General features: G+C 45.7%; 8 protein-coding genes across 8 annotated transcripts; 4 read left to right on the forward strand and 4 right to left on the reverse strand.

The window, feature by feature from the left end:
* The first annotated feature begins 76 nt into the window (after positions 1-76).
* C8R40DRAFT_412167 (uncharacterized protein) lies at positions 77-1,182 on the forward strand. The gene is made up of 6 exons (XM_046234981.1): positions 77-143; positions 218-534; positions 593-656; positions 712-919; positions 974-1,095; positions 1,166-1,182. Exons 2-5 carry the CDS (start codon positions 243-245, stop codon positions 1,037-1,039), a joined length of 630 nt encoding a protein of 209 aa, XP_046084098.1. The 5' UTR covers positions 77-143; positions 218-242; the 3' UTR covers positions 1,040-1,095; positions 1,166-1,182.
* Positions 1,183-1,254: 72 nt separating this feature from the next.
* On the reverse strand, positions 1,255-2,266 carry C8R40DRAFT_1173073 (P-loop containing nucleoside triphosphate hydrolase protein; the record flags this gene model as incomplete). Its single annotated transcript, XM_046231955.1, has 5 exons — positions 1,255-1,709; positions 1,775-1,799; positions 1,855-1,936; positions 2,000-2,157; positions 2,210-2,266. 5 exons carry the CDS (start codon positions 2,264-2,266, stop codon positions 1,255-1,257), a joined length of 777 nt encoding a protein of 258 aa, XP_046084099.1.
* Positions 2,267-2,881: 615 nt separating this feature from the next.
* On the reverse strand, positions 2,882-5,031 carry C8R40DRAFT_1051298 (uncharacterized protein; the record flags this gene model as incomplete). The annotated part of the gene is made up of 8 exons (XM_046224699.1): positions 2,882-3,019; positions 3,079-3,231; positions 3,292-3,744; positions 3,804-3,937; positions 3,994-4,240; positions 4,308-4,574; positions 4,635-4,703; positions 4,765-5,031. The coding sequence occupies 8 exons, from the start codon at positions 5,029-5,031 to the stop codon at positions 2,882-2,884; spliced, it is 1,728 nt and encodes a 575-aa protein (XP_046084100.1).
* A 66-nt stretch (positions 5,032-5,097) lies between these two features.
* C8R40DRAFT_1115192 (apoptosis-antagonizing transcription factor) lies at positions 5,098-7,085 on the reverse strand. Its single transcript, XM_046228549.1, has 9 exons — positions 7,032-7,085; positions 6,931-6,981; positions 6,794-6,872; positions 6,381-6,738; positions 6,257-6,331; positions 6,103-6,204; positions 5,911-6,050; positions 5,448-5,855; positions 5,098-5,384 (listed from the first exon to the last, which is right to left on the reverse strand). The coding sequence occupies exons 1-9, from the start codon at positions 7,036-7,038 to the stop codon at positions 5,174-5,176; spliced, it is 1,431 nt and encodes a 476-aa protein (XP_046084101.1). The 5' UTR covers positions 7,039-7,085; the 3' UTR covers positions 5,098-5,173.
* A 75-nt stretch (positions 7,086-7,160) lies between these two features.
* On the forward strand, positions 7,161-10,100 carry C8R40DRAFT_1115195 (pyridoxal phosphate-dependent transferase). Its single transcript, XM_046228550.1, has 16 exons — positions 7,161-7,698; positions 7,756-7,766; positions 7,827-7,835; positions 7,888-7,918; positions 7,978-8,063; positions 8,115-8,173; positions 8,227-8,237; positions 8,290-8,369; positions 8,417-8,553; positions 8,608-8,669; positions 8,721-8,867; positions 8,921-8,973; positions 9,033-9,273; positions 9,326-9,422; positions 9,477-9,591; positions 9,696-10,100. Exons 1-16 carry the CDS (start codon positions 7,588-7,590, stop codon positions 9,763-9,765), a joined length of 1,320 nt encoding a protein of 439 aa, XP_046084102.1. The 5' UTR covers positions 7,161-7,587; the 3' UTR covers positions 9,766-10,100.
* C8R40DRAFT_1115203 (uncharacterized protein) lies at positions 10,101-15,160 on the reverse strand. Its single transcript, XM_046228551.1, has 9 exons — positions 15,042-15,160; positions 11,914-14,993; positions 11,404-11,859; positions 11,340-11,346; positions 10,875-11,289; positions 10,796-10,821; positions 10,625-10,745; positions 10,482-10,571; positions 10,101-10,436 (listed from the first exon to the last, which is right to left on the reverse strand). Exons 2-9 carry the CDS (start codon positions 14,979-14,981, stop codon positions 10,255-10,257), a joined length of 4,365 nt encoding a protein of 1,454 aa, XP_046084103.1. The 5' UTR covers positions 14,982-14,993; positions 15,042-15,160; the 3' UTR covers positions 10,101-10,254.
* Positions 15,161-16,027: 867 nt separating this feature from the next.
* Positions 16,028-16,411, forward strand: C8R40DRAFT_1173078 (uncharacterized protein; the record flags this gene model as incomplete). The annotated part of the gene is made up of 3 exons (XM_046231956.1): positions 16,028-16,157; positions 16,218-16,317; positions 16,381-16,411. 3 exons carry the CDS (start codon positions 16,028-16,030, stop codon positions 16,409-16,411), a joined length of 261 nt encoding a protein of 86 aa, XP_046084104.1.
* A 337-nt stretch (positions 16,412-16,748) lies between these two features.
* C8R40DRAFT_412692 (heme peroxidase) lies at positions 16,749-19,067 on the forward strand. The gene is made up of 8 exons (XM_046234983.1): positions 16,749-17,237; positions 17,289-17,375; positions 17,435-17,507; positions 17,563-17,872; positions 17,921-18,034; positions 18,089-18,266; positions 18,329-18,694; positions 18,760-19,067. The coding sequence occupies exons 1-8, from the start codon at positions 17,037-17,039 to the stop codon at positions 19,036-19,038; spliced, it is 1,608 nt and encodes a 535-aa protein (XP_046084105.1). The 5' UTR covers positions 16,749-17,036; the 3' UTR covers positions 19,039-19,067.
* Positions 19,068-22,025: the final 2,958 nt, after the last annotated feature.

Consider the following 22,025-nt stretch of genomic DNA (forward strand, 5'->3'; position numbering starts at 1 on the left):
CGTCACTGAACTAACCTTTACTTCCTCACACGATGTTCGCCAAATTTCCCTTCCATTTAGGAGCCCGTTGTTCGACCCGGATGTCTGCGTATACGTCTCGGACATTAAGGATGGTCTCCCGAAACTCCCGTCCTTCTTTCTCGGTACTTGCCAATCCCAATCCCGCCGTTATGGATTCTTCAATCTACAAGCATTTTCGTTATTGTTTTTTTTCTAGTGATTCTTATTGTCATCTAATCTAAATGACCCCCGATCTTTCAGGTTTTGCATCATCCACAACTCCACATTCTACCGCATCTGATCCCGCTGAGGTTGAGGCTATGCATTGTCTTGAGCAAGGAACACGACTTCTGGAAGAGGGAGACGTCGAGGGTGCGAAGAGGCTTTATGCTCGCAGTGCCGAAATAAATCGAAACGCTAGCTCATTGTATAATTTGGGCGTTACTCATTACTGCTTGAAGGACTTTGATGCTGCTATCACTGCGTGGCAAGAGTCTATTGCTCTTCAACCGGCAAGTCCTGACACACATACTAGTACGCCATTACGATTCACCCCCTTCATCAACGTTGTTCAAATGATTTTGATATGAAGATTTGGCGAATGCATACGTCTTATCACCTCTCCCTCGACCAGACCTTGCACTACACCACCTACGGTAATGGTGACATTGATACTTTCGACTTTGCGCCACTCAAGTTTCGCAAATGTAGTATTGCCTCCTCACTGTCACCAGAAGACCGGGAAATTGCGTTTAATCTTGCCGTTGTTCTGGAAGCAAGTTTGTGTCTATTCTTTACCCCGTTCTTTATTGTTTCTTCATGGCCCACCAAAATAGCGGAGAACTTGGAAGAAAGCTTAGAATACTACAAAAAGTGTTCCGCACTCGGTATGGAACGCGCACAGATACACATTCGCAACGTCAGTTCTATCATTATTCACTGCTTCGTTTAGTCAACCTTACCCAAGCTACAGGTCACTGCTAAAATACTGAATCGGCGAGTGCAATCTGCGCAAATTCCTAGTCAACAGGACGAATGAAGGTCAGGTCCCAGGTTTTCTGAGGTAGTGGTAATCCAGTTTCTCGGGTGAACCAGGTCGGCTTATTGTCTTTTTTTCAACGTCGTCGAGGTAGCATGCTCATAATCGGTTTGTCTTATTGTTTAGCTGTATTACAACTATGCCCGTACTGCTCGCTGTCTACATGGTTTTCATTGATGGTCCATTCGATCGGACTGGTGTACAAGGCTAATACTTTAATCCACACCTAGCAAGTCTTTCAGCAACGGAGAAACTTCTCCATGAGTGTGTCCTGCCTGTACACCAATATCCCCGTCAACTTCAGTAGCAGGCTGAATACTACTCGATGTGTTCTGAGTTGGAAACACTGTCCCTTGCTGCCATGCTCTACTCAAATAATTGCTTTGGGTTTTTATATCTCTTGTTGGACCGCCACGAGATTGGCCACGCCTTTCTGCCCAAGAAATGCGGATTGGTTTCGGTCTGGACTGCATGACTGCCTCCGAAGAACGAACGCGGTCCAATATAGTGACAATATCTGAATCTGAATATTCTACTTTTGTGTCAACGGGTTCTAGCGAAACCATACAATGGAAACCTTCGTTCGCAGAGGGAACACTGAGGTCTCTCGCAAACCTGGAAAGAACAGAAAGTCCCATTACAGGACTGTGAATTGTGGGATGTGAAGTTCCTTGTTGATTACGATTCGTGTGAGCCTAGTTTAGAGGCCAATAGCAAACCAGTAAAGAAACTTACTTCGTTGCAGTCTCAAGGCGCATACCTGAAATAAGATCGATAAATGAATGGATCGGAAAGCAATAGTGATGCTAACCCACTTCATATGGAGTATCAAAGAAGATTACCCAGACTCTGGTTCCAGGAAATTCGTGTGCCAACCTTATCCAGTGTGCTCTTTGACTGACAGATCAAAGTGGCAGAAAGTTGTCTCTTTTTACTCGAGATCTATGTATGAGTATTCACCTTTCGTCAATGTTTGTTCGATCAATACAAACTGAAAGACCTTTCCGTAGTGAGTTTTTTGCAAGAATTTCCACTTGTGCCCGATTTCCAAGATCGTCTTGGTTGCACCTGCGCCATTGACGTGGAAAATGACTCTCAAGGGCTGTCGCAAAGGCGCTCTGAAAAATAGTTCGGAGTCACGGTTGAGCTGAAAAAATCTTTGAAATCTACCTTTCCTGAACCGACCAGACCAACAAGTATCAAAACAACTTTTTCTGGATTGGACATGAGGAAACAAGGGGGTGACAACCGCTCTAGAAAAATGACATATTTTTTATTAGCGCTCGCGCTTGAGCTTTCCAGATTAGATTAAGTTCTTTGTAACTTATCTTCATCAAGCTTCATCTCCATCATCGCTTCCCATGGGAGGACGAACTTTCCATCCCTATGGTGAATTATGGCCCGCGAGACTACATCATCGCTCCATTGTCTACAGTATAGAAGTCATCTTCAAGTTGCGACACCTCTTCTTCTTTCTCCCTTTCTCCCACAGTTTCGGTTTCACCTTTTTTCATCGTTTTCGCATTATCCAATACACTGCCGGTCTTGTCAACCTCTCTGGTTATCCGAAAACAAACCTCGTATAGACTCTTCCTTGCACAGCTGCCATCCTGAACATCAGGACGGCTCAGTCTTCTGTATCTGCAAGGTTTATTAGTTAGGCGGCTCACTGATCCGTCATCAAGAGGCAAGTTAATATGTTCTAGGGATGCAACACTGACATGCGACCTTCGAAAGTATTCTTGGGTACGATTATAGAGCTAGGGTCGCAAAATTCAAGTACATAAATTAGGTCTCATAGCAACCCAGTACTGTCCATCGTCCAAAATTACACGCAAAGCATCATCTCCCGTTTAAAGTAGTCGTGGAATCTCTCCTCGTAGATGTAGAAGGTTGAGGAGCAGAAGGAGAAGGAAGCTTATTTGGATGGTCCGGAATCATATCGACCTCTCTTTTGGCCTCCTCCCATGCTTCAAGATTCTTGTTGGATAAGGAGATCAGGATATTGAACATGGACTCGTTACTCGGGACCTACGTACCTTCTTGCACCAATCTCGATGACTTTGTGCCATGCTAATCGCCATTTCCCGAATATCTGCGACTTTTTGCCGTTGGAACCTGTCCAGATCAGCTTGGATTGTAGAACTGGAGTACTTTAGATCTTGAGCAGCTAAATGTAACGCATCTTCCAACTATAAATCAATACTGTGAATCGAAATCTTGTTTGTTTCAAAAAGAAAACGGAAAATTACCTGTGAAATCGTCTCCTTTGTCTTTGAAATCCCATTGCGTCGAGCAGTTTCAGGATCAACATCCATCATCCCATGCAATGTGTAGCTAAGAGCATTTAGGAATCCCATACCAGGAGCTCTAGCGTTTCGCCTTGCAGGATTGGGACCAGGATGTGGAGGCACGTAAGACGCAGAATGTGTTTGGATGCTCGACTCCTCCTCGGTAGGTTCCTGATCAGGCGAAGATGGGAGAGAGACTGTGCTTCGCCCTCCAAGAGCCGCTTCCAGTCGTCGCGCTTCATGCTCGCTTTTCTCTAGTTCTTCTAACTGTTCTCGCTTTGCCTCTAGCGCGTCTTGAGTCATCTCATACTGAACGTGTTTTTGATGGCGATAAGCCAGCAGCTTCTTAATAATGGACGAGAATTGTGCATATTCGTTGATTGGTTCTGCCCAGTTCTGTTCGAGTTCTTGAGCCTAGAACATATGAGTTGTTCGAAAAACGGATAATAACAGCATAGTGATATGATGCTCACTAATTTCGTGGTGGACATATACGTCGCATCAACTGCTTGACCAGTCTTCTCAATAGCGCCGGAAAGCGACCCAGTCTCATTCAAGCTGAACCCGTTTAATGCTGCACCAAGTTCGGCATGGTCCTGCGCATATTCTAGTATTTCTTAATAGTCGCTAATGAATCTCAAGTATAGTAAAAGTATCACCAACCTGACCACCGTTTTACTGTCCGCCGTGTGACCTTCTCCATCGGACCACTGAGATGAACAGCAAATTTACTGGTGAAAGCTTCTGAATCGAGAAACCGTTGGTCTGGATTTCGAAGTGGGTGGGCAGCGGAAGGATTGGGCAAAGCAGTATACGCAGGAGATGCTTCCTGGTCCGTTGGGTCGTGCGACGGGGCTTTGAGGATGTTCTTAGGAAGCAGTGAAATGGGAGGGGAATTCAAAACTTCATGCTATGATTGGTAAACATCACTGGAATGAGAACAAAAACTCGACGTAGCGTAATGTAAAATTGCGCACCCAAGAGACTTCACCATCTAGAAAGCGATGAAATACATGTTCGTTGGAAAGGATAGGGTGTCTGGCGAGTCGATTTAGGAATGTCTGCAGCATTCGTTTCCGCCTTGCAATCATCGTAGCATCTTCTTTGGCCTTTCCCTGTTTGACCGCATAGTCTCCGAGGGTTTGCTTGGATGGGATTGGCGGTATTATGAGAGTAGGATAGAGCTTCACTAGACTTGATCTCAACGATTCAAATTCAGAGTATCTATGTCGAGATTCCGTATTCTAAGACGCAGATGACAATGAGCCAACATCGAAATGGAATGAAAATTATCAACCACTCACTCCTGTTTGTATGACATATGTGATATACGGCGTAGTCGCTCCGAGGTTGGTCTTCTGTGCGTCTGTAATCTTACATGTGGAAGATTCAATGCCCATGGAGTGCATGATATGATATAACTATCGCACACACCAGAATCTCAACATCATCTCCAGAATGAAGTATCCTGTCTCGTGCGCAACAGAAATCACTCTTGAAGTTTGAACGCTGTGGCTGTCTGGGGGGCCCTTGAGAAGGAAATGTGCGTTCTGGACTGGTAATTTCTGATGACAGTTGTCGGGAAGGATTGAAAGGCGGAGAGGGTGGTTCTGATATGTCCACTTTAGATGTAGAAGAGGTTTCAGATGGAATACGGTCAGACTCTGTGTCGAAAGGGTTCTCGTCGTCAAAAGCCTCCATAATTAAGAGGAAAGAATGACGGCCAATACAAGTTCTATTGACGCTGGGCGCTTGCACAAAGCAGTATTTAGTAAGCAAATCAGATTCATTACCAGTGCATTACTGTAAATGATGATTACTGTAATACTCTATACGCCGATTGCTATCCGAAAACCCGAAAACCTTCGAGAGCACCTGATAACTCTCCAGCATCCTCTCTAGGTCCAATGACCTCATTTGCTTGAGCATCGATTGCATCCTCAAACCCTCTCCCAAGCAACGAGGTGAACAGTTCATCAATTTGCTCTTCATGCCAGGTTCCTTTGACATGGATGGGTGCCATGAAGTTTTGAAGCTTTTCATGAACGTCATATCTGTGTAAAAGATGGGGTGTTGAGGACGATCAGAAATATTGCAGCAACAGCATGTGTACACACCGGAGTTTCCGCCCTTTGCTGGCTTTCGTATCCACTTTCTTCTTAGCTTTCTTTTGCTTCTGAACGGCCATCCAATCGTTCGTTCCTGCATCATTCCGCGCATCGATAACGTCTCGTAAGAGTTGTTGATAGAAGTCGGTATCGTCGAATATCTCCCCATCCGCATCTGCTACACCTCCTTCCTGAGTCTCGACCCCCAGTCGCTGGCCCTTCCCCCGCCATTGTTGTGTGCGATGAAGTAGTTTATCGTGAGTAGAAAGACTTTCGTCGACAAGTTGGACAGCAGTTTTGAGATGTTGACGGTCTTTGAAGAATGCATTGCGGTTAGAGGGTAGGAGGACCGAAGGTGCGACGGCTTGGATTTTTGAAGACCATTTCGAGAGTGTTTGAACGAGATGAGGATGATACCTATACATTAAAGAAAGCATTAATATGCTGTGTGCTTTCGATGAGAAAAACTTACATCTTCTCCAGGTGTGAAACATCTTCGCAAGCTTCGACTAGGTATCCTCCGATGTCTGATTGAGAAAGTGTTTGCACGGTTTCCAGCCTTCTGCGTTTTTGAGGAGGAAGCTGAATTAAATCATCAGCTTGGAGAAGAAGCTAGAAGTAACATCAGAAACTGGTATATGCACCGGACAGAAACTTTGGTTACTTCTTGTAATTCGAACATCTGTTCAGACAACGATGCGGCTTCGTTCAGCATCCTACTCAGCGATTCTCCGTAATGAGAATCATTTTGAATCAGCGTGGAGCTCTGAATGCTGGTAAGTTGTGTCATGGGGCTAGCAAAGAGTGATGACTATTACCGAGGGTAATGTATTTGAAGAAGATATAGATTTTTGAATCCGAATCCGTGCATCCAATAAGGAGTCCCAAATACCCTGAAGGACCGTCAGAACAGAACATAGCAGGAAGATAGTTGATACGTGCAATTTGCCGAGAGACAGCTAAACCCTTCTTTCTGTCCTCGTCTTGTGTTTTTCGTAGAGCCAGGGTTATGTCTACAGCAGCGGAGCGATCTTCAGTTACAATCTTCTCAGCTTCATCTTCTTTACTGTCTTCGCTTGCGGTAGCTCCCTCGTCACTCGGACGATGAACAGTTTCCTCCTGCCATATTTCCTCACCACTTTCATCATTTTGCTCTTCTTCTTCTTCTTCTTCTTCTTCCTCGCCGTTAGACTTGAATGAATGACCGTCATCTTCCTCTAAGAGTTGTGTGCGGGACACTTTCACTCCGTCGTATTTAGGATCAGCAATATTATCATGAAATTTCCGCAAGGTACTTTTCCTGTAGACAAGGAATTCAAAGCGGTTTACATATTGAGAAAAGTTCAGGACCTTACCCGACATTTACATAGTGAGCCCTCGAGACATCTGACGATTGTATATGAAGGTCATTGAATATAGCTTCAGGATCGATGTCTACGGATAGTATGATGTATTTTCAGCAAGTATGCAAAATCGGGAGAAGGACACACACCGACTGGAGCAGGTGCATCCAAGTCAGCGATTTGCTGAGCAAGAGATATTCCTAAAGTGTTGTTAGAGTACGGGCAAAAATAGATGCATTTAGTAACGGACGAGCCATGGTAATATAGGTCCTTCGATTCAGTGAATCGAGAAGGAAGACAAGCTGCAGAAAAGAGAAGTAGCATAAGCGCCAGTTGGAATTTTAGCGCGCTTCGGCCTCGGACCTAACACGCGCCTTTTTTCTCCGATCGTCCTCCGACGTATTGGTAAATTGCAGATCCTCGGGGCATGCAACCTTAAGCAACCTTCCACAAGACTAAATACCTCGGTCTCAGGCTAGATCCAGCTTCTCGTGGTCCAGTTTTAAACCAACTGACGCAGTTACTATTTACAACCCGTACAACACGCATTTGGACACATCGCGGATCATCTAAAATATTAAAAAAGAGCGTGATGAGCGGGAACATCATCTTCTGATGCCTGTATTTGTATGAAATCGCGAATTTTGCTGACTGAAACGACAGTTGAACGTTGCTGAACGACATTTAGTCGAGGCTCTTCGTGACCGCGGTAAGGTCGACGGCAGGCATTTTGACTTGGTCGGTGTCCCGTTCCGCTGCTGAAAGTCACGTATTCGGATGTCCGTGCGCACATCTTCATCAGGTTTATGAGCCTCCTACTTTCGGTCTCCCAAATACGTGGCCCCATCCTCACTCAACTACGCTCTTCTACCTCCATATCTATCAGGAAAATGTCCTCTATTGAACAGTTCAGACAGGTGTGTGTGGTTCTTAATCATGGCTGGAGAATTCATTCGAATTTGAGTGATATGTAGTCCCCTCACAAGTAAGTTAATCCGATCGTGCTATTAAGAGGGTAATTCTCAAATGATGACTGTCTTTGCAGGCTGCTGGTGTAAGTGAAGTGCATGCTCGCTTGATGGACGCGCCTCTTATATTACCTCCAGCATTCCAGGGCCAATCGAGGTATCGGATGAGGTGAGAGATTGGCTCAATAACAGATGGCGTGAATGCTCACAAAATGACCTTCTCAATAGGTTTTATTTGCCAATGCCCATCCTTCCATGTCACACGTTTCCCCCGACTTTATCCCGGTGCTCGGTGATTGCATTCGAATGACGCGGCAAGTTGATTCGCGTTCCCCCAATACTCTTCCTTCTCACATTTCGTACAGAACCGTCGTAGACACTGCGAAAGGTCAACCATTCTTGATAGCAGGAAGTGGGACATTAGGTTTGTAGTAGTTTCAACTTTACCAGCCTCTCACTAACGCGTTACCATTCTAGGCTGGGACCAAGTTCGTGGTAAAATCAACTAAATTAACCCCTTACTGACGCGTTTCCATTCAGATCGCAGCTAATCTTGTCGAGCCCGGAGAGAACGCGTTAGTCCTTCATTCCGGCTATTTCGGAGACAGCTTTGCGGAATGGTGTGCATCTTTTTGCTTCCTACAATGTGGAATTAATAGTCCCCAAGTTTAGAAACTTACGGAGCGAACGTCGACCAATTAAAAGCAGAAATAGGCGCGGCTGTTAGCCAAGAGGCCATAGCGGAGGCACTAGGGAAGAAGAAATACAAGCTCTTGACATTTACTCACGTTGACACCTCAACTGGTATGAGAACTCCAACTCAGACTTACTCGCACGGTAACTCATATAAGCTCTCAGCTGTCCTTTCGGACGCCAAAGCAATCGTAGAAACAGTCCGCAGAGTATCACCGGAGACTCTGGTGAGTGGGCTTACAGTTGGATGATCCAGATATCTAAATTCTCAATCGAAGGTCGCTTTGGATGGAGTTTGCTCAGTCGCTAGTGAAGAGATTCATATGGACCAATGGGATGTAGACGTTATCATAACTGCAAGTCAGAAAGGCCTCGGAACTCCCCCTGGTCTCAGCATTCTTGTCGCTAGCGTCCGAGCCATGCAGGTTTGTAGTCATTATTCATCGTTAGCCTTACCTGACCTATGTATTATCTAAAGGTTTTCAGCTCTAGAAAGTCCCGCCCCACTTCATACTATGGTAGCTGGAAGAAGTACGTGAATACACAATTGTGCTCGATAAATTTTCTTACCGTCTGAACACATAACACAGATGGCTTCCAGTCATGCAGGCTTATGAAAGTGGAAAACCTTCGTACTTTGCTACGCCACCTGTCAACCTCATTTACGCATTCCACGCCTCTCTTTCCAAGATCACCAAGTCTTCTCCTTCACTCGCAGAACGTTACGAACTGCACAGAGACGCAAGCCGGAGAGTCAAGGCAGCAGCGCAGGAGCTTGGATTGAAACAGCTTCCTCTAGATCCTGCATTTGCTGCCAATGGAATGACCGCAGTATGTCGTCCCGCTATCTCCTTGTGCCTTTGCCCTGATACGAGAATTAAAGCTCTGGTATCCTGACGGTCTGAGTGCAGGAGACATTCTTCCGCGATTGGTGAAGAAGGGCATTGTTGTAGCCGGTGGCTTGCACGTTGACGTCAAGGGTTTGTGACGTTTTGCATACTTTTCTATTCCGCTTTTTGACCGTCTCCCTCCAGATAAATATTTCCGTATAGGGCACATGGGAATCACTGCTGTTGAGAAATCACGAGGCGACGTCGACGCTGTCGTCAAAGCTTTGGGAGAGACACTGGCAGAAGCCGCTGCTGAAAAGTAAGGACGACGAGGCGCTTGCTGGATTTTTTCTGTAGAATCCCAAGTTAGCTAGACAAGCAAAAATGAACGCAAATCACTTAACGCTTCCTTCTTTTTTTCAGACTGAAACAGGCTAATGATAGATTCGGACCGTTGAAAGATAACGGTCTGATGATGAAAGCAAGACTTTGAAGGAAAATATTTCTCACTCAGGTTGAATGAGAACTTGTACACCGAACTTGGTAGCAAATTGTAGCATGTTGTCGGCAGGATGCTGTGCTGCCCGGATATAGCGGATGGGGTACCATGGAAGGAAAAGTGAAGTTGCAACTAACCGTTGGGGTTGGATCCACTATGATATCTTGGCTGGAAAATAGCTGATAGCTATAGTCTGATTCAGTAGGGTGTGTGGTGTGTGGCGGTGGGGATAAACAGAGGAAGTACTAGTGGTGTCTGTAGTGTCTTAGCAGGTAGTAGCTATCTATATATATAATCGAAGCAACGGATACCCGTCCGGCGTTTACACATAAATCCTGATTCGGAAATCTATACTCGAAGGAGCTCCGGATCCTTTACTATCCTAAAAAGCATTGTCGAAATTTTCATGTGAATGTACAAGAACTTGCACTTGCAAGATACGACGTGCCAACAAGGATTAGATTTACAAGGCATGTTAGTGATTTACTGTGCAAATTGCTCTTCTCCGCCCATTCTGTCATACCATTCCTTGCCCGAAGTAGTAGCTGCGATGTATCCTGCCCTGATTGTCCAATCCCCAAAATGTTCGTTATCGTTCCGTTCCAATGCATATCGCTTGATCATGGGTTTGAGGATATCCAAAATCTCCGGTTCCGTAACAGTTTCTACAAGACATTGAGATGACTTATGGACAACATGAGTTTTCATACCTCGATAAATTTTGTTGAGCCTTTGTCCATAGTAGCCACCTCCGAGGAGCATGAGATATGTACCAGGAGCTTTTCCAATAAAGGCAATTTCTGTTTAAAGGTAAGTAGTCAGGACATACGAGCAAGAGGTATAAATAACAGACCAGCTACATAGGGTCTTGCGCATCCATTTGGACAACCAGTCATCCTCATAACAATTGCGTCGTTGCGAAGACCATTCTCTTCGCAAATTTTCTCCACTTTATCTACGAGTAGAGGAAGGTACTACAACGCGGTTGGAACATGTCAGACTTATAGATATAAGCTTTGCTTACTCGTTCTGACTCGGCCATAGCAAGTCCTGGTAGTGATGTCAGCGACGAGAGTCCAACAATTTCCAAGCTCGACACTCACCACAAGTAGGGAAGGCAACACAGGCGGAAGATGAAAGACGAAGTCCTGAATGGGATAGGTTGTCCATCTTGTATTTAGAAAGGATGGCTTTAATTTGAGGGAGGTTCTCAGTAGGAATATCAGATATCAACAAATGCTGGTTCGTGGTCAGTCGGAAAGCGCCTTTATGAATCTTCGCAATCTCCCTTAAACCAGACTTGAATTCTTTCCCAGTCTCGTCCTGAATCCGACCATTTTCGATGAACATTGTGAAGTGATGGCGACCGTCTTCGCCTGTTGACCAACCATAGTCATCTACGTTGCGGTCGAAAGTAAACGGCCTCGCGGGCTGAAGCTGGTATCCTAGTCGCTTCTCGACCTCGGCTTTGAACACATCTAAGCCCATTCGGTCGATGGTATACTTGACACGAGCGTTCTTGGAAACGCTATCAGTTAAGTAGTTTTGAAATTTTTGATATAATTTACCTTTCGGCTATAGTAGAGGGGCGCAATCAGAAGAAAAAATTCGACAATATCGAAGGCGACTTACTCTGCACGATTACCATTGTCTCGTTGAGTGAGCATGACCTTCTCAGCGACGTACTTGCCCTGCTCAGGAGTGCAGAAACCAATAAGGTCTCCAGTTCGAGGATAGGTTTTCTTGTTACCATGAGTGACACCCATACCACCACCGATGGTGACGTTGAAGCCAGCAAGTTCACCGTTATCGTCAACAATTGCAATAAATCCAAGGTCGTTCGCGAAGACATCAACGTCATTAGTGGGCGGTACCGCGATTGCGACTTTGAACTTTCTGGGCAGATAAAATTCGCCGTAAAGCGGTTCGAAATCTTTCAACGCTTCCCCGGCAACCATTTTCTTATCCAACCAGATTTCATGATAAGCGGTGGTTCGAGGAACAAGATGTTGGCTGACAGTGACGGCAAACTGATGGACTTGAGCGTGCAGCTTCGACATCGTAGGTATTGAGGAACAAACGACATTCCTGGGTAAGACTTGGTCAGAAAACTTAGTCTACGACGAAAACGGTATGTTTCACCTATTCACATCCCCACAAGCGGCCAAAGTATCGAGTAGGACCCTGTTTATATCCTGAATGGCGGATTTCAAGTGACGCTTGATGACGCCGTGGAACTGGAAGGTCTGTCTCGTTGTGATTTTGAAGGTTCCCGAGCCATGCTCGTCCGCAATCTGGTCCATTGTCAGCCACTGCTCAGGCGTGCATACACCACCTGGCATTCGAATTCGGATCATGAAAGCGAAAGCGGGTTCAACTCCCTGAGCTAAACGTTCATCTCGAATGTCGCGATCATCTTGCTGATAGATACCATGAAATTTAGTCAACTGCCCGTCACTTGGGGCAAGAGAACCGGTTGAATTGTCCTCCAGTCCTTCCAGAATTGTGCCACGTAGGAAATTGGAGGCTGCCTTGATGTGTTCATTAGTGATGGGCTCCGGTTCAGCCTCCGTAATTTCAATAAAATCCACGCCCAACGCCTTCCAGAGCTGAGGCTCCCAGGTTTTGTAGCCCGTCTGATATCCGTCAGCATCTTGGTCATCACCAAGTCCGAGAACAGCTACACGAGTTCCACCGAGTTTCTCCAAACGAGCGTCGAGGTCTTTTCCTGGCTTGTTGTAGTAATGTGCATCCTCAGGGCGGGGCCAGTAATGACTGTCCCCCATTCCAAAGACAGAGAAGCGGAGTTTGGGAAGAAGGACCTGCTCGTGCACAGCCGCGGCGTTGATTGCCTTGAGGAGCTGTCTGCCGTTCTGAGGAGGCTCTCCCTGTCCAGCGGTAGAAGAAATGAATGCGACGAATTCCTCTTGTTGAAGACTATCTAGTGACATCGTATCCATAGTTGCAAGGGTGGTGGACAAGCCCCTGGCTTGAGCTCTATTGGACAACCGCTTAGCTACCTTTTCTGCATTGCCGCCGTCCGAGGCATACAGAATCGTTAACGGAGGCGCGTCGAGATTGGTAAGGAGATCGTTATAGGATTGGAGAGCCTTCTTCTTCCGTATTTCCTTCACTGTTTCGCCAAGGCTACCGACTAGTTCAGTTGCCAGTTGGGGCTTGGAGCGAACAAGCTGCGACAAATGATTCTGTCGGTCCAAGAAAGCTTGAAGATCGTTTTTAACAGCGTCGGAATCAAGCGTAAATGGCTCTCCGCCATTAAGTTCCTTACTGGGATCCCAGCGGTATAACGGCCAATAGCCTGCATCTACGGCTAGCTTCGTCTCTTTCAATATATTTAGCGCGAGAGCATCCTCGCTCTCGTATGGTAAATACGCAACAATGACAGAAGGCCCATCGAAGTTGTCAGCCTCGATGAGAGCTTGGAGAACCTGGGCGTAAGATGAGTAGATTGCGACACTGGCAACGTACACATCGCCGTGGTTCATTGCGTATAAACCGACATCCTGCTTGCGACGAGTGGGGTCAGCGGAATTCCTCTGAGAATAAGGAAGGGTGTCAAGTATCAAGATGTTGATGTTTAAGCCCGAAGCAACGGCGTGGTGAAGTCCGGAAGAACCTAAATCATACGACCATGCATCGGAGCCAATGATCCATCGGGATACGGAAGGGAAATGAGATTTCAAAGCAAGCACACGCTGTACTTCGACTGAGGTGTTCACCAGCTCAAGTTTCTCCGTAATTTCCTCACCAAGACTTCTACTCTTGATACCATCATCTTTGGCGAGGACCCACTTGCTAAGAAGGGAGTGGAGTTCGCCATCGACATTCCCGGACTGTAATAAGTCCCGAACAGCGACGAGCAGTTTAGCTCTTTCGTCGATCTGACCACGAACACGCCCTAGAGCAAATTCGGGGCTAGTAGCCAAATCTCCCTGAACAGGAATCAAGTCGGGAGAGTTGGAAATTTCGAGTCGCTCCCGGAATAAATGCGTCAAGATTTTAGTGTAAGAAAGCTCGTGCTTCGGAATATGAGGTCCCTGAGAAGCGACCTTCTCTGCGCTGCTAGAGCCAAGCTGAAGGCGGGAATGAGACGTGGAATTAGATGCCTTTGAAAGGAGCTTCAAGATATCTCCCTCTGTGACCGGAGTGGAATCCCCCAGTACACCGCTATGCACCGCAGGGCGAACGACAGGATTCCTTTGTTGCAGTGCGCTCACTACTTCGAGATAAAACGGGGTCCACTTTAAAGACCAGTTCTGTACCTGCTCCAAGACAATGACGGAGGTCACAGTGGGAGGAATAACACCCAGAATACGAGAGGGCAAAAGCGGAGATAGAAGGGATACATTGACAAAAGAGACACCCTCTACGGAAGCATCGAACGTGGCTTTGCCTAAAGTGAATATAATTGTAGTAGGCTCTGATGAACCCGTAGATGTGAGTGGGAGTATTGGGCGACGAACTGCCTTGAGGACGCTCAATGCGGCCACCTCGTAGTCCTTGAACAATTGTAACGCAACTCTGTCGTCTTCCACGACCTCTGGCGAGTCGTATCCGTTTGTCCCATGAGCGTGACCATTGACACCGTTCGAGTGCCCATTGGTTCCATTAGAGTGACCATTCACCCCGTTCGTATGACCATTGGAGCCGTTCACAAGTCCCTTCTCGTCGAACAGAAGAGTTAGTAAATTTTCTTCTGAAAGCTCTGTTGTAGTATCTGAATCATCTTTTGTTGAAAAGAATGCATGGACGACGGCCTTCTTCTGGGACCGAGCCAGCTTTGTTGCCAGCAGAGCATTGTCATGAGCTTGCTGAGCATTTGTCGAAACTAGGAAGTATGGCACTACGCTCCGGAGTAGAAGGACATCCGAAAGGTCATTGAGTAGAGCTATATGGAGCACTAACGGGGAAGATGCTAGTTCCGGAAGACGTAGGACCAATCTCGCAATAGTCTGGGAGTTTGATAAAGCGGTGAAAGATGTTAAGGCTGATCCGGTAGCTCTGAGAAGTGCTGCAGCAGGGTCACCACCATGGGGAACTGCTATGACATTGGGTCTCCGCCTTGAAGACAGAGATACCGAATTGAACGAAGAGGCGAATTCAGAATTCAAAGGGAGTGGAGGTTGAGAATCGACTACAGTCTCAGATGCAAGGTAAGCAATGCGTGCTACGGTGCTTAAGGAGGACATGATCACGATACGCTGAATGAAATATCAGAATTGATCGATGTGAGGATACAATGAACAGACCTAAGAGGGCAGCGATTCACTGTAGTGGAAAAAGCTAGGAAGAATCGGGACGTTCATGTTCACATTTAATGCATCGTCAAAAAAGCACCTCATTCTTGCGCAAAGAGGTTCCTGTAATGTTTTGCCTAATATTGCCGTGCGATTCTATTTGGATTGCCGGCCGTTTGATCCCGACCAGTGAACGTACTCACATTACATGATGGCATACATCTTCAACTTGCTTTCCTCAGAGACTAAGCCTGCCTCACAAGGATTCTGTTTTGGAGTATTCACTGAACTCGGTTATCTCCAGCCATTGAGAGATAGCATTTCAACGCTTTTCGCAAAGACCATCCGTCAATATCCTCAATTCTCCGATACCGAAGAATGAGGAGGAATGTCATCCACCCGAAGCTTTCACGTGCAGCAGCACGTTCATTCTCCGTTCCGGGCATTTGTGCGTATCCAAGTTCAATGTAGATGAAATAAACTATACTCCCGAATAATGTATGGGGCAGATTCTTGCGGAATTCACAACCACCTTACATAGTGCTCTTGCTCATCCTGGCCAAACTCTTAGCACCTCACCTTGGGAGAGGGCTTGTTAAGGATTATACAATTTGGATTTGCCTACCGGCTCGATCGTCCAACGTTCGCCGATTGTCGTGAACTTCGCCCACGAATGGGATGCGTTGTTTTAACTTTTCTTGGATCTTGGAAGATTATGATTCTGGGCTTGTGGGCTAGAACGCAAACGATACTATGACCAAGAAATATTCATTGGGCAGGTTGCTTGTTCCTGGAATATTTCCCATGACAGAATTGCCATTCTACTCCAAGTTCGACAAATAAGTGATGCAGGGATCATCGATTTATCAATGCGCAGCGGCGCCGATCCTCTTCTATAAGCGGTAGCTTGGCTCCTCTACGCGTGACGTCAACCTCCTACGTCATGTACATACATTTTGCTTATAATCCACAATGGCTTCAATCTTTCAACGTTAACAATGTCTTCCTTTCTCAATAAGCTCACTGGCACCACAAACTCCTCTGCTAACTCGAGCGGGGGAATGACAGGAACAAGCGCCAACGGTGGTATGAGTGGGTCAAACCAGAACGAAGACTACGGTGACAAAGGTTAGTCGTCAGGATAACTTACCTTTCCACACTCCATTGTGACTCTTTCTCTTTCTCTAGCTCTTGACTTCATCGAAAAAAAGACCGGACATACGCTTGGTCGTGATACCAATGAAAAGATCACCGATGGCGTAAGGAATCAGTATGAGAAGATGTCTGGGTACGTGCCATTCTAGTCCCACACATCTATGCTCCTAATATCGTGCTATCGTCTGCTCTGCAGGAAGACCGTGTCATCGAAAGTGTCTAATTAATCCTTGTTATAATGAATCCACAATGTGTATTATTTTCTGTGTAATTGGACCTGAATCGGACTATGTAACACGGCCTTTGTAACTCTTTGTAACCAGGTGCTTGTGCACAACAACAAATTTTCTGATAACACATCTCCGTCCCTCAGGTCAGTTGCCAGTATCAATGGAATATCTACCTTGAACCCGTCTTGTGTATTTTACTTTCGCGTCAATTCTTGAAGGAGAGCCAGATCTAGAGGCAAGGGAAATTTCGGTACGTCAGTAATACACCGATACCAAATGCTGTTGAAATCGTGTGTAGCAGGCTATCAAATTCTACACCTTTTTTACTGTAGCGCCCGTAGCATCTCATCTGGCGCGTTCGGTTCCTGGTTACTCATAATAGTAAAGCCCGAACATGGGAAGGTATGAATTGATGGTCACTGAACGTATTCAAGCGGATATGTGTAAACAATTTAGGTATTTGCAGCGTTGGGATTTCTCTGTTACGGCCATTTTTCTCCTACAGAGGAAAGCACACGGGTGTCATGCTTTCAATGAGTTAAGTGAATGAATTACTAGGGCGTGCTTAAATAGTTGGCCAGAGTTGCTTGCATTATCAAGGACCCAAGTCTTCTCGTACCCCATGTTGCAATCCCCCCGTGTCTTATACACAGTCATATCCTGTGGTTTGGTTGGCGTGGCACACAGTTTTCCGACATTCCAATGGCCCAACCCTCAACTGGCGTACGCGGATAACCAGCTCTACGAGGGTGTATTGGACATTCTAGCACAAAATTGCCCCGCGCGAGAGAACACAACTATAAACGCGGAGTGGCTTCGCATTGTGAGCCTCCTCTTTGCCTATCATCGTGATTGTACTGAGAATTTGCTGTAGGCGTACCATGACATGTCTACACATGATGTTGATGATGGAACAGGCGGGCTGGATGCATCGATTCAATATGAGCTCGATCGACCTCAGGTATTCATTGTGCAGATGATTATTGGGGATATTTGAACTGAGACAGACCATTGTCGAAGAATATTGGCCAAGGAATGTTCGATTCGCTGAATGATTTCAAGGCTTTCGATATTATCGCTCCGTTTTTTGGAAGTATGAAGTTTCGGAATCTCAGTCTGAAATGTTTGTGTTCATTAACGCCTTTTAGTGGCGGATACAATCGCATTGGGAGCGATATTTGCTGTCGCGGGATGTGGAGGTCCTCTTATCCCTTTCAGTGCTGGTCGTGTCGACGCGACTGAAGCCGGCCCAGCAACCGTTCCAGAACCCCAACAGGATCTCGCCTCGCACACAGAAGCCTTCCGGCGCCAGGGGTTCACTCCCACAGAAATGATAGGTCTTGTTGCATGCGGACATACCCTTGGAGGGGTTAGACAAGTGGATTTCCCGTTGGTTGTAACGGATACTGAAGATGTGCTTCAAACATTCGACACCACTATCAATTTTGATAACGCAGTGTAAGTGAGACGCGCTTCTGTTCGAAATATTAATTTAAAAAGCTGCAGTGTATCCGAGTACCTTCAAAACACGACTCAAAATATCTTGGTCGTTGGACCGAACGTCACCACCAGGTCGGATTTTCGAATTTTCTCGAGTGATGGAAACGAAACCATGCAAAGGTATGCACTTGTTAGTTTTATCCTCCAGAACTAATTGTTTATGCCGCTGGCTAGCTTCCTTTCTTCCAACACGTTCAACGAAACTTGCGGCAACCTAATTGAGCGGATGATCAACACTGTTCCCAGCGGTGTGACACTCACTCAACCTATTTCCGAGCCATTCGACTACGTTGTCGCCGGACCTTTGTTCTCCTATCGGAATGGTACATTGTCTATGGTCACCCATTTGCGAGTGAGCACGTTCTTTAGATTTCTTTCAACACTTAGAAGTTACTCACAAGAAACATGGATCAGGTCATGACAGACAACCCCAGTCGTACAGTAACCATGCTCTGGGCGGATCGACAGGGATCATTCTGCCCGTCCACTGGATGCACCACGCCTGCGATAGACAATATCCAGGTTTTCTTCACTTTCATCGGTAATATGCAAGGCCTTACCGCGGATCGATACGTGTTCAATGCGACCATCAACCCGGCCACCTCTATCTCGAAGTTCTGGTTCGAAATCAACGAAAACGACGGGTCCGACCCCATCATAGTAGATAATGGCGGCTCTGGCTTTGTGATAGAACAGGATTCGGTGTTTGTAGATGACCGCCGAAGCGAAAATGTTTTTGTGTCTCCCGCTTTTAGTGAATTCACGAAAGTCGTCGTGGCGGTATGTGATTTGACTTGCATAGTACATACTGGAAAAGCTAAACAATTGACGTCGACGTTCAACAGATCCGTGGTGATGCTTCTTCCAGCGTGTCAATTACTACGTTTGATCCAAATTCGGATGCTACGACTCCTCCTTACTTGCCTACGATCACCACAACTAATTTGCAACTCGACGACAGCAATCCGGCAGAAGGAGGATTCACTTTCTTCACGGCCAATATTAGTGGAAGTGTGAACTTTTTGAACATCTCTGGAAATGTTGGTGGTGTGTCATATACTCAAGAGAACTATGACATGACTGTGGTCGGTTTTCCTGTCGTCACGGTGGTACAGTCTGAGTAGAGATGGTTTTTCGGTTTTTCATTTCCTCTTTCAACAAGGTATTCTAGTGGTCAGTAATTTAAAGGTATTTAGTGCAGTAAATTTTGTTTTTGGTGGAACGTTTGGTTCGACTCGGGAGGACTCGGGTCAGATAACAAGGGCATCGTCTTTCGGCTCCATACACAGTCAGACCTTCATATAACCCATGTTCAAATGTTTGAGTATGAACAAGGTACGAAATACTCATTTGAACTGAGTTTCAAATATTGATGCCATGGCTCAATGCCCGAAAATAAGCAACGGCGCATTCTTGAGGCCATCTCTTGCTTCAATTTCTGTCTGTTCATCCCTAGTCTATAATTCTAGTCATGTGAGAATACGAAATGGGAATTTTTTTGCTCATGTGATCTTTGTAAAATTTTCGTCGTCGTCTCTTTCTCTCGCACCACCACCTCCAATGCTCTTATGAACTTGCATTCTCTGCAGGGAGAAAGATTCACCCATCCATCAAAATTGGCCACCTCAAGGTTGAATACACCACTATTATATGCAACTTCACGCTCAACATCTTGTCAAATACAACAACTCCAAACACAAGAAATATAGGACATTTGCGTGCACTTCAAAACCATCTTTCAATATATCATGTGTAGAAGATGACTTCTCTCATGAAGGAGGCACTTTACTCCAACCTCAATGCTCAATTACTCAATGTTCAAATTTTCGATAGCAATGAACCGCAAGAATTTCAAGCTTCAAGCGACAAGACCTGGTCATCAAGACCCAAATTCACACCTCAACATCCCAACAACAAAGGTACACAGACCTGGCATGTCGATTCACATGTCAGGGCTATGGCCCTAAATACCATTGATCCCCTACATTGCCAATATCCTTGGCAATAATTCCCAGGAATTCCCAATTTAAGTACCTATACAATACTTTGTACATCAGTGCTCGGCGCTCAGAGTAAATACAATTCATCCCGACTTTGATTCCCGCCATCCTGACCAACCCCGCCCCCCGTATCCTGCTCTTTCCTGTCCCGTATATTCTTTAGTACTGCATTGATATATTTTGCATAATGGCATTGACATTCTACCATTAGAGCGTGAGAAGCACAATGGACGCACACAAATAGTGTATAAAAATGCGGACCGTGGGCGCTTATGCGCCGCTTTGTCGTTCTCAGCAGCGAGCTCAAGGGAGATTATTAGCTTAGATTGCCCTCGGACCTCACGGGAACAACTGGCAGTATATTTTAGTATACCTTTCTACTGCGACTGCATTTAAATCGCATCAGAGTATTAGGTTACAAGGCCATCTTTGATCAAGGGCTTGATTAAATGTGAGTTCATCATGCTAAATGACGAGCTCGAGCACGCAGAAAATTTCCATTTGCCTTCAAACTTTGGTAGAATGATCTAAATGTATGTACATTTAACATATTGTACAATGAGATATATTGCAGCTATACGAGGTTGTAATAATGTGTTCGAGAACTTCAAGCAACAGCTGCCCTTGATGGTTCATATCCATAAAGTGTTCAAACACTGTACCATGACCTATATAAGTGGGATGCACCTAATTTTGCAGTATCTTGGACATATAGCAATCAAGAGTATTGTATTAAGGTTTGAAGGCAAATAGAAATTTTCTGCATGCTCGAGCTCGTCATTTAGCATGATGAACTCACATTTAATCAAGCCCTTGATCAAAGATGGCCTTGTAACCTAATACTCTGATGCGATTTAAATGCAGTCGCAGTAGAAAGGTATACTAAAATATACTGCCAGTTGTTCCCGTGAGGTCCGAGGGCAATCTAAGCTAATAATCTCCCTTGAGCTCACTGCTGAGAACGACAAAGCGGCGCATAAGCGCCCACGGTCCGCATTTTTATACACTATTTGTGTGCGTCCATTGTGCTTCTCACGCTCTAATGGTAGAATGTCAATGCCATTATGCAAAATATATCAATGCAGTACTAAAGAATATACGGGACAGGAAAGAGCAGGATACGGGGGGCGGGGTTGGTCAGGATGGCGGGAATCAAAGTCGGGATGAATTGTATTTACTCTGAGCGCCGAGCACTGATGTACAAAGTATTGTATAGGTACTTAAATTGGGAATTCCTGGGAATTATTGCCAAGGATATTGGCAATGTAGGGGATCAATGGTATTTAGGGCCATAGCCCTGACATGTGAATCGACATGCCAGGTCTGTGTACCTTTGTTGTTGGGATGTTGAGGTGCAAATTCAAGTTCTCAAAGTCATTTGTGATTGATTATGTAATCCAATTACAGGTACATTTACCATGACTTGTTCTTGCGTACTGGTAGCATATTTCTTGTATTAGTTGTTTGTTATGTTTGTTATGTTCATGGTATGTACATAGTCAATATGGATATGCCTTCTCTCATTTTATGTCTTGGGGAGGAACAGAAAGAAAAGGCCCGTTGGATTCGATTGGAACGCGCGGTGCGGCGTTGAAGCCCCGCTTCGAGTTTTTGGGCCTATGGCTCATTTGAGCTCTGGGCTATGTTATGGATTATGCGTTACGTGCCAAAAATTTTACCCGCAGCAACAATTGCCTATGGTTAAACACTGTTTCATTGAACTGTATGCCTGTTAAGATCATGTACACCGTGTAACCGTGCCAAAGCCACAAGGTGTCTAAGTGCGGAAGACGAGTGGGACAGTAGTGAAGTTATTAACAACACCGCCGTTACGCCGTTAGTCCCCGGAGATTGAGAGTAGAGAAGGGAGGAACTGAGGAGCAGCCAAGTCGGAGCGGCGGTATCGCCGATGACGAGGAGCGGACCAGAGGACGTTCAAGTCCTAAGGTCGAGTAGTACGTACTTCAAGGCGTTTGAGCCTGAAGACTTAGGAAAGGGCTAAGTTGAGAAGGGAGATCTAAGTTGATAATTAAACTGAGGAACTACAGTAGCGTACAGGCAGTATTTATATCTACGGAGCGGCGCAGCGGTGCGGAGCGCCAGACTAACTA

Source organism: Lentinula edodes, assembly GCF_021015755.1.
Source record: "Lentinula edodes strain Le(Bin) 0899 ss11 chromosome Unknown C8R40scaffold_28, whole genome shotgun sequence".
NCBI classification, from domain to species: Eukaryota; Fungi; Basidiomycota; class Agaricomycetes; order Agaricales; family Omphalotaceae; genus Lentinula; species Lentinula edodes.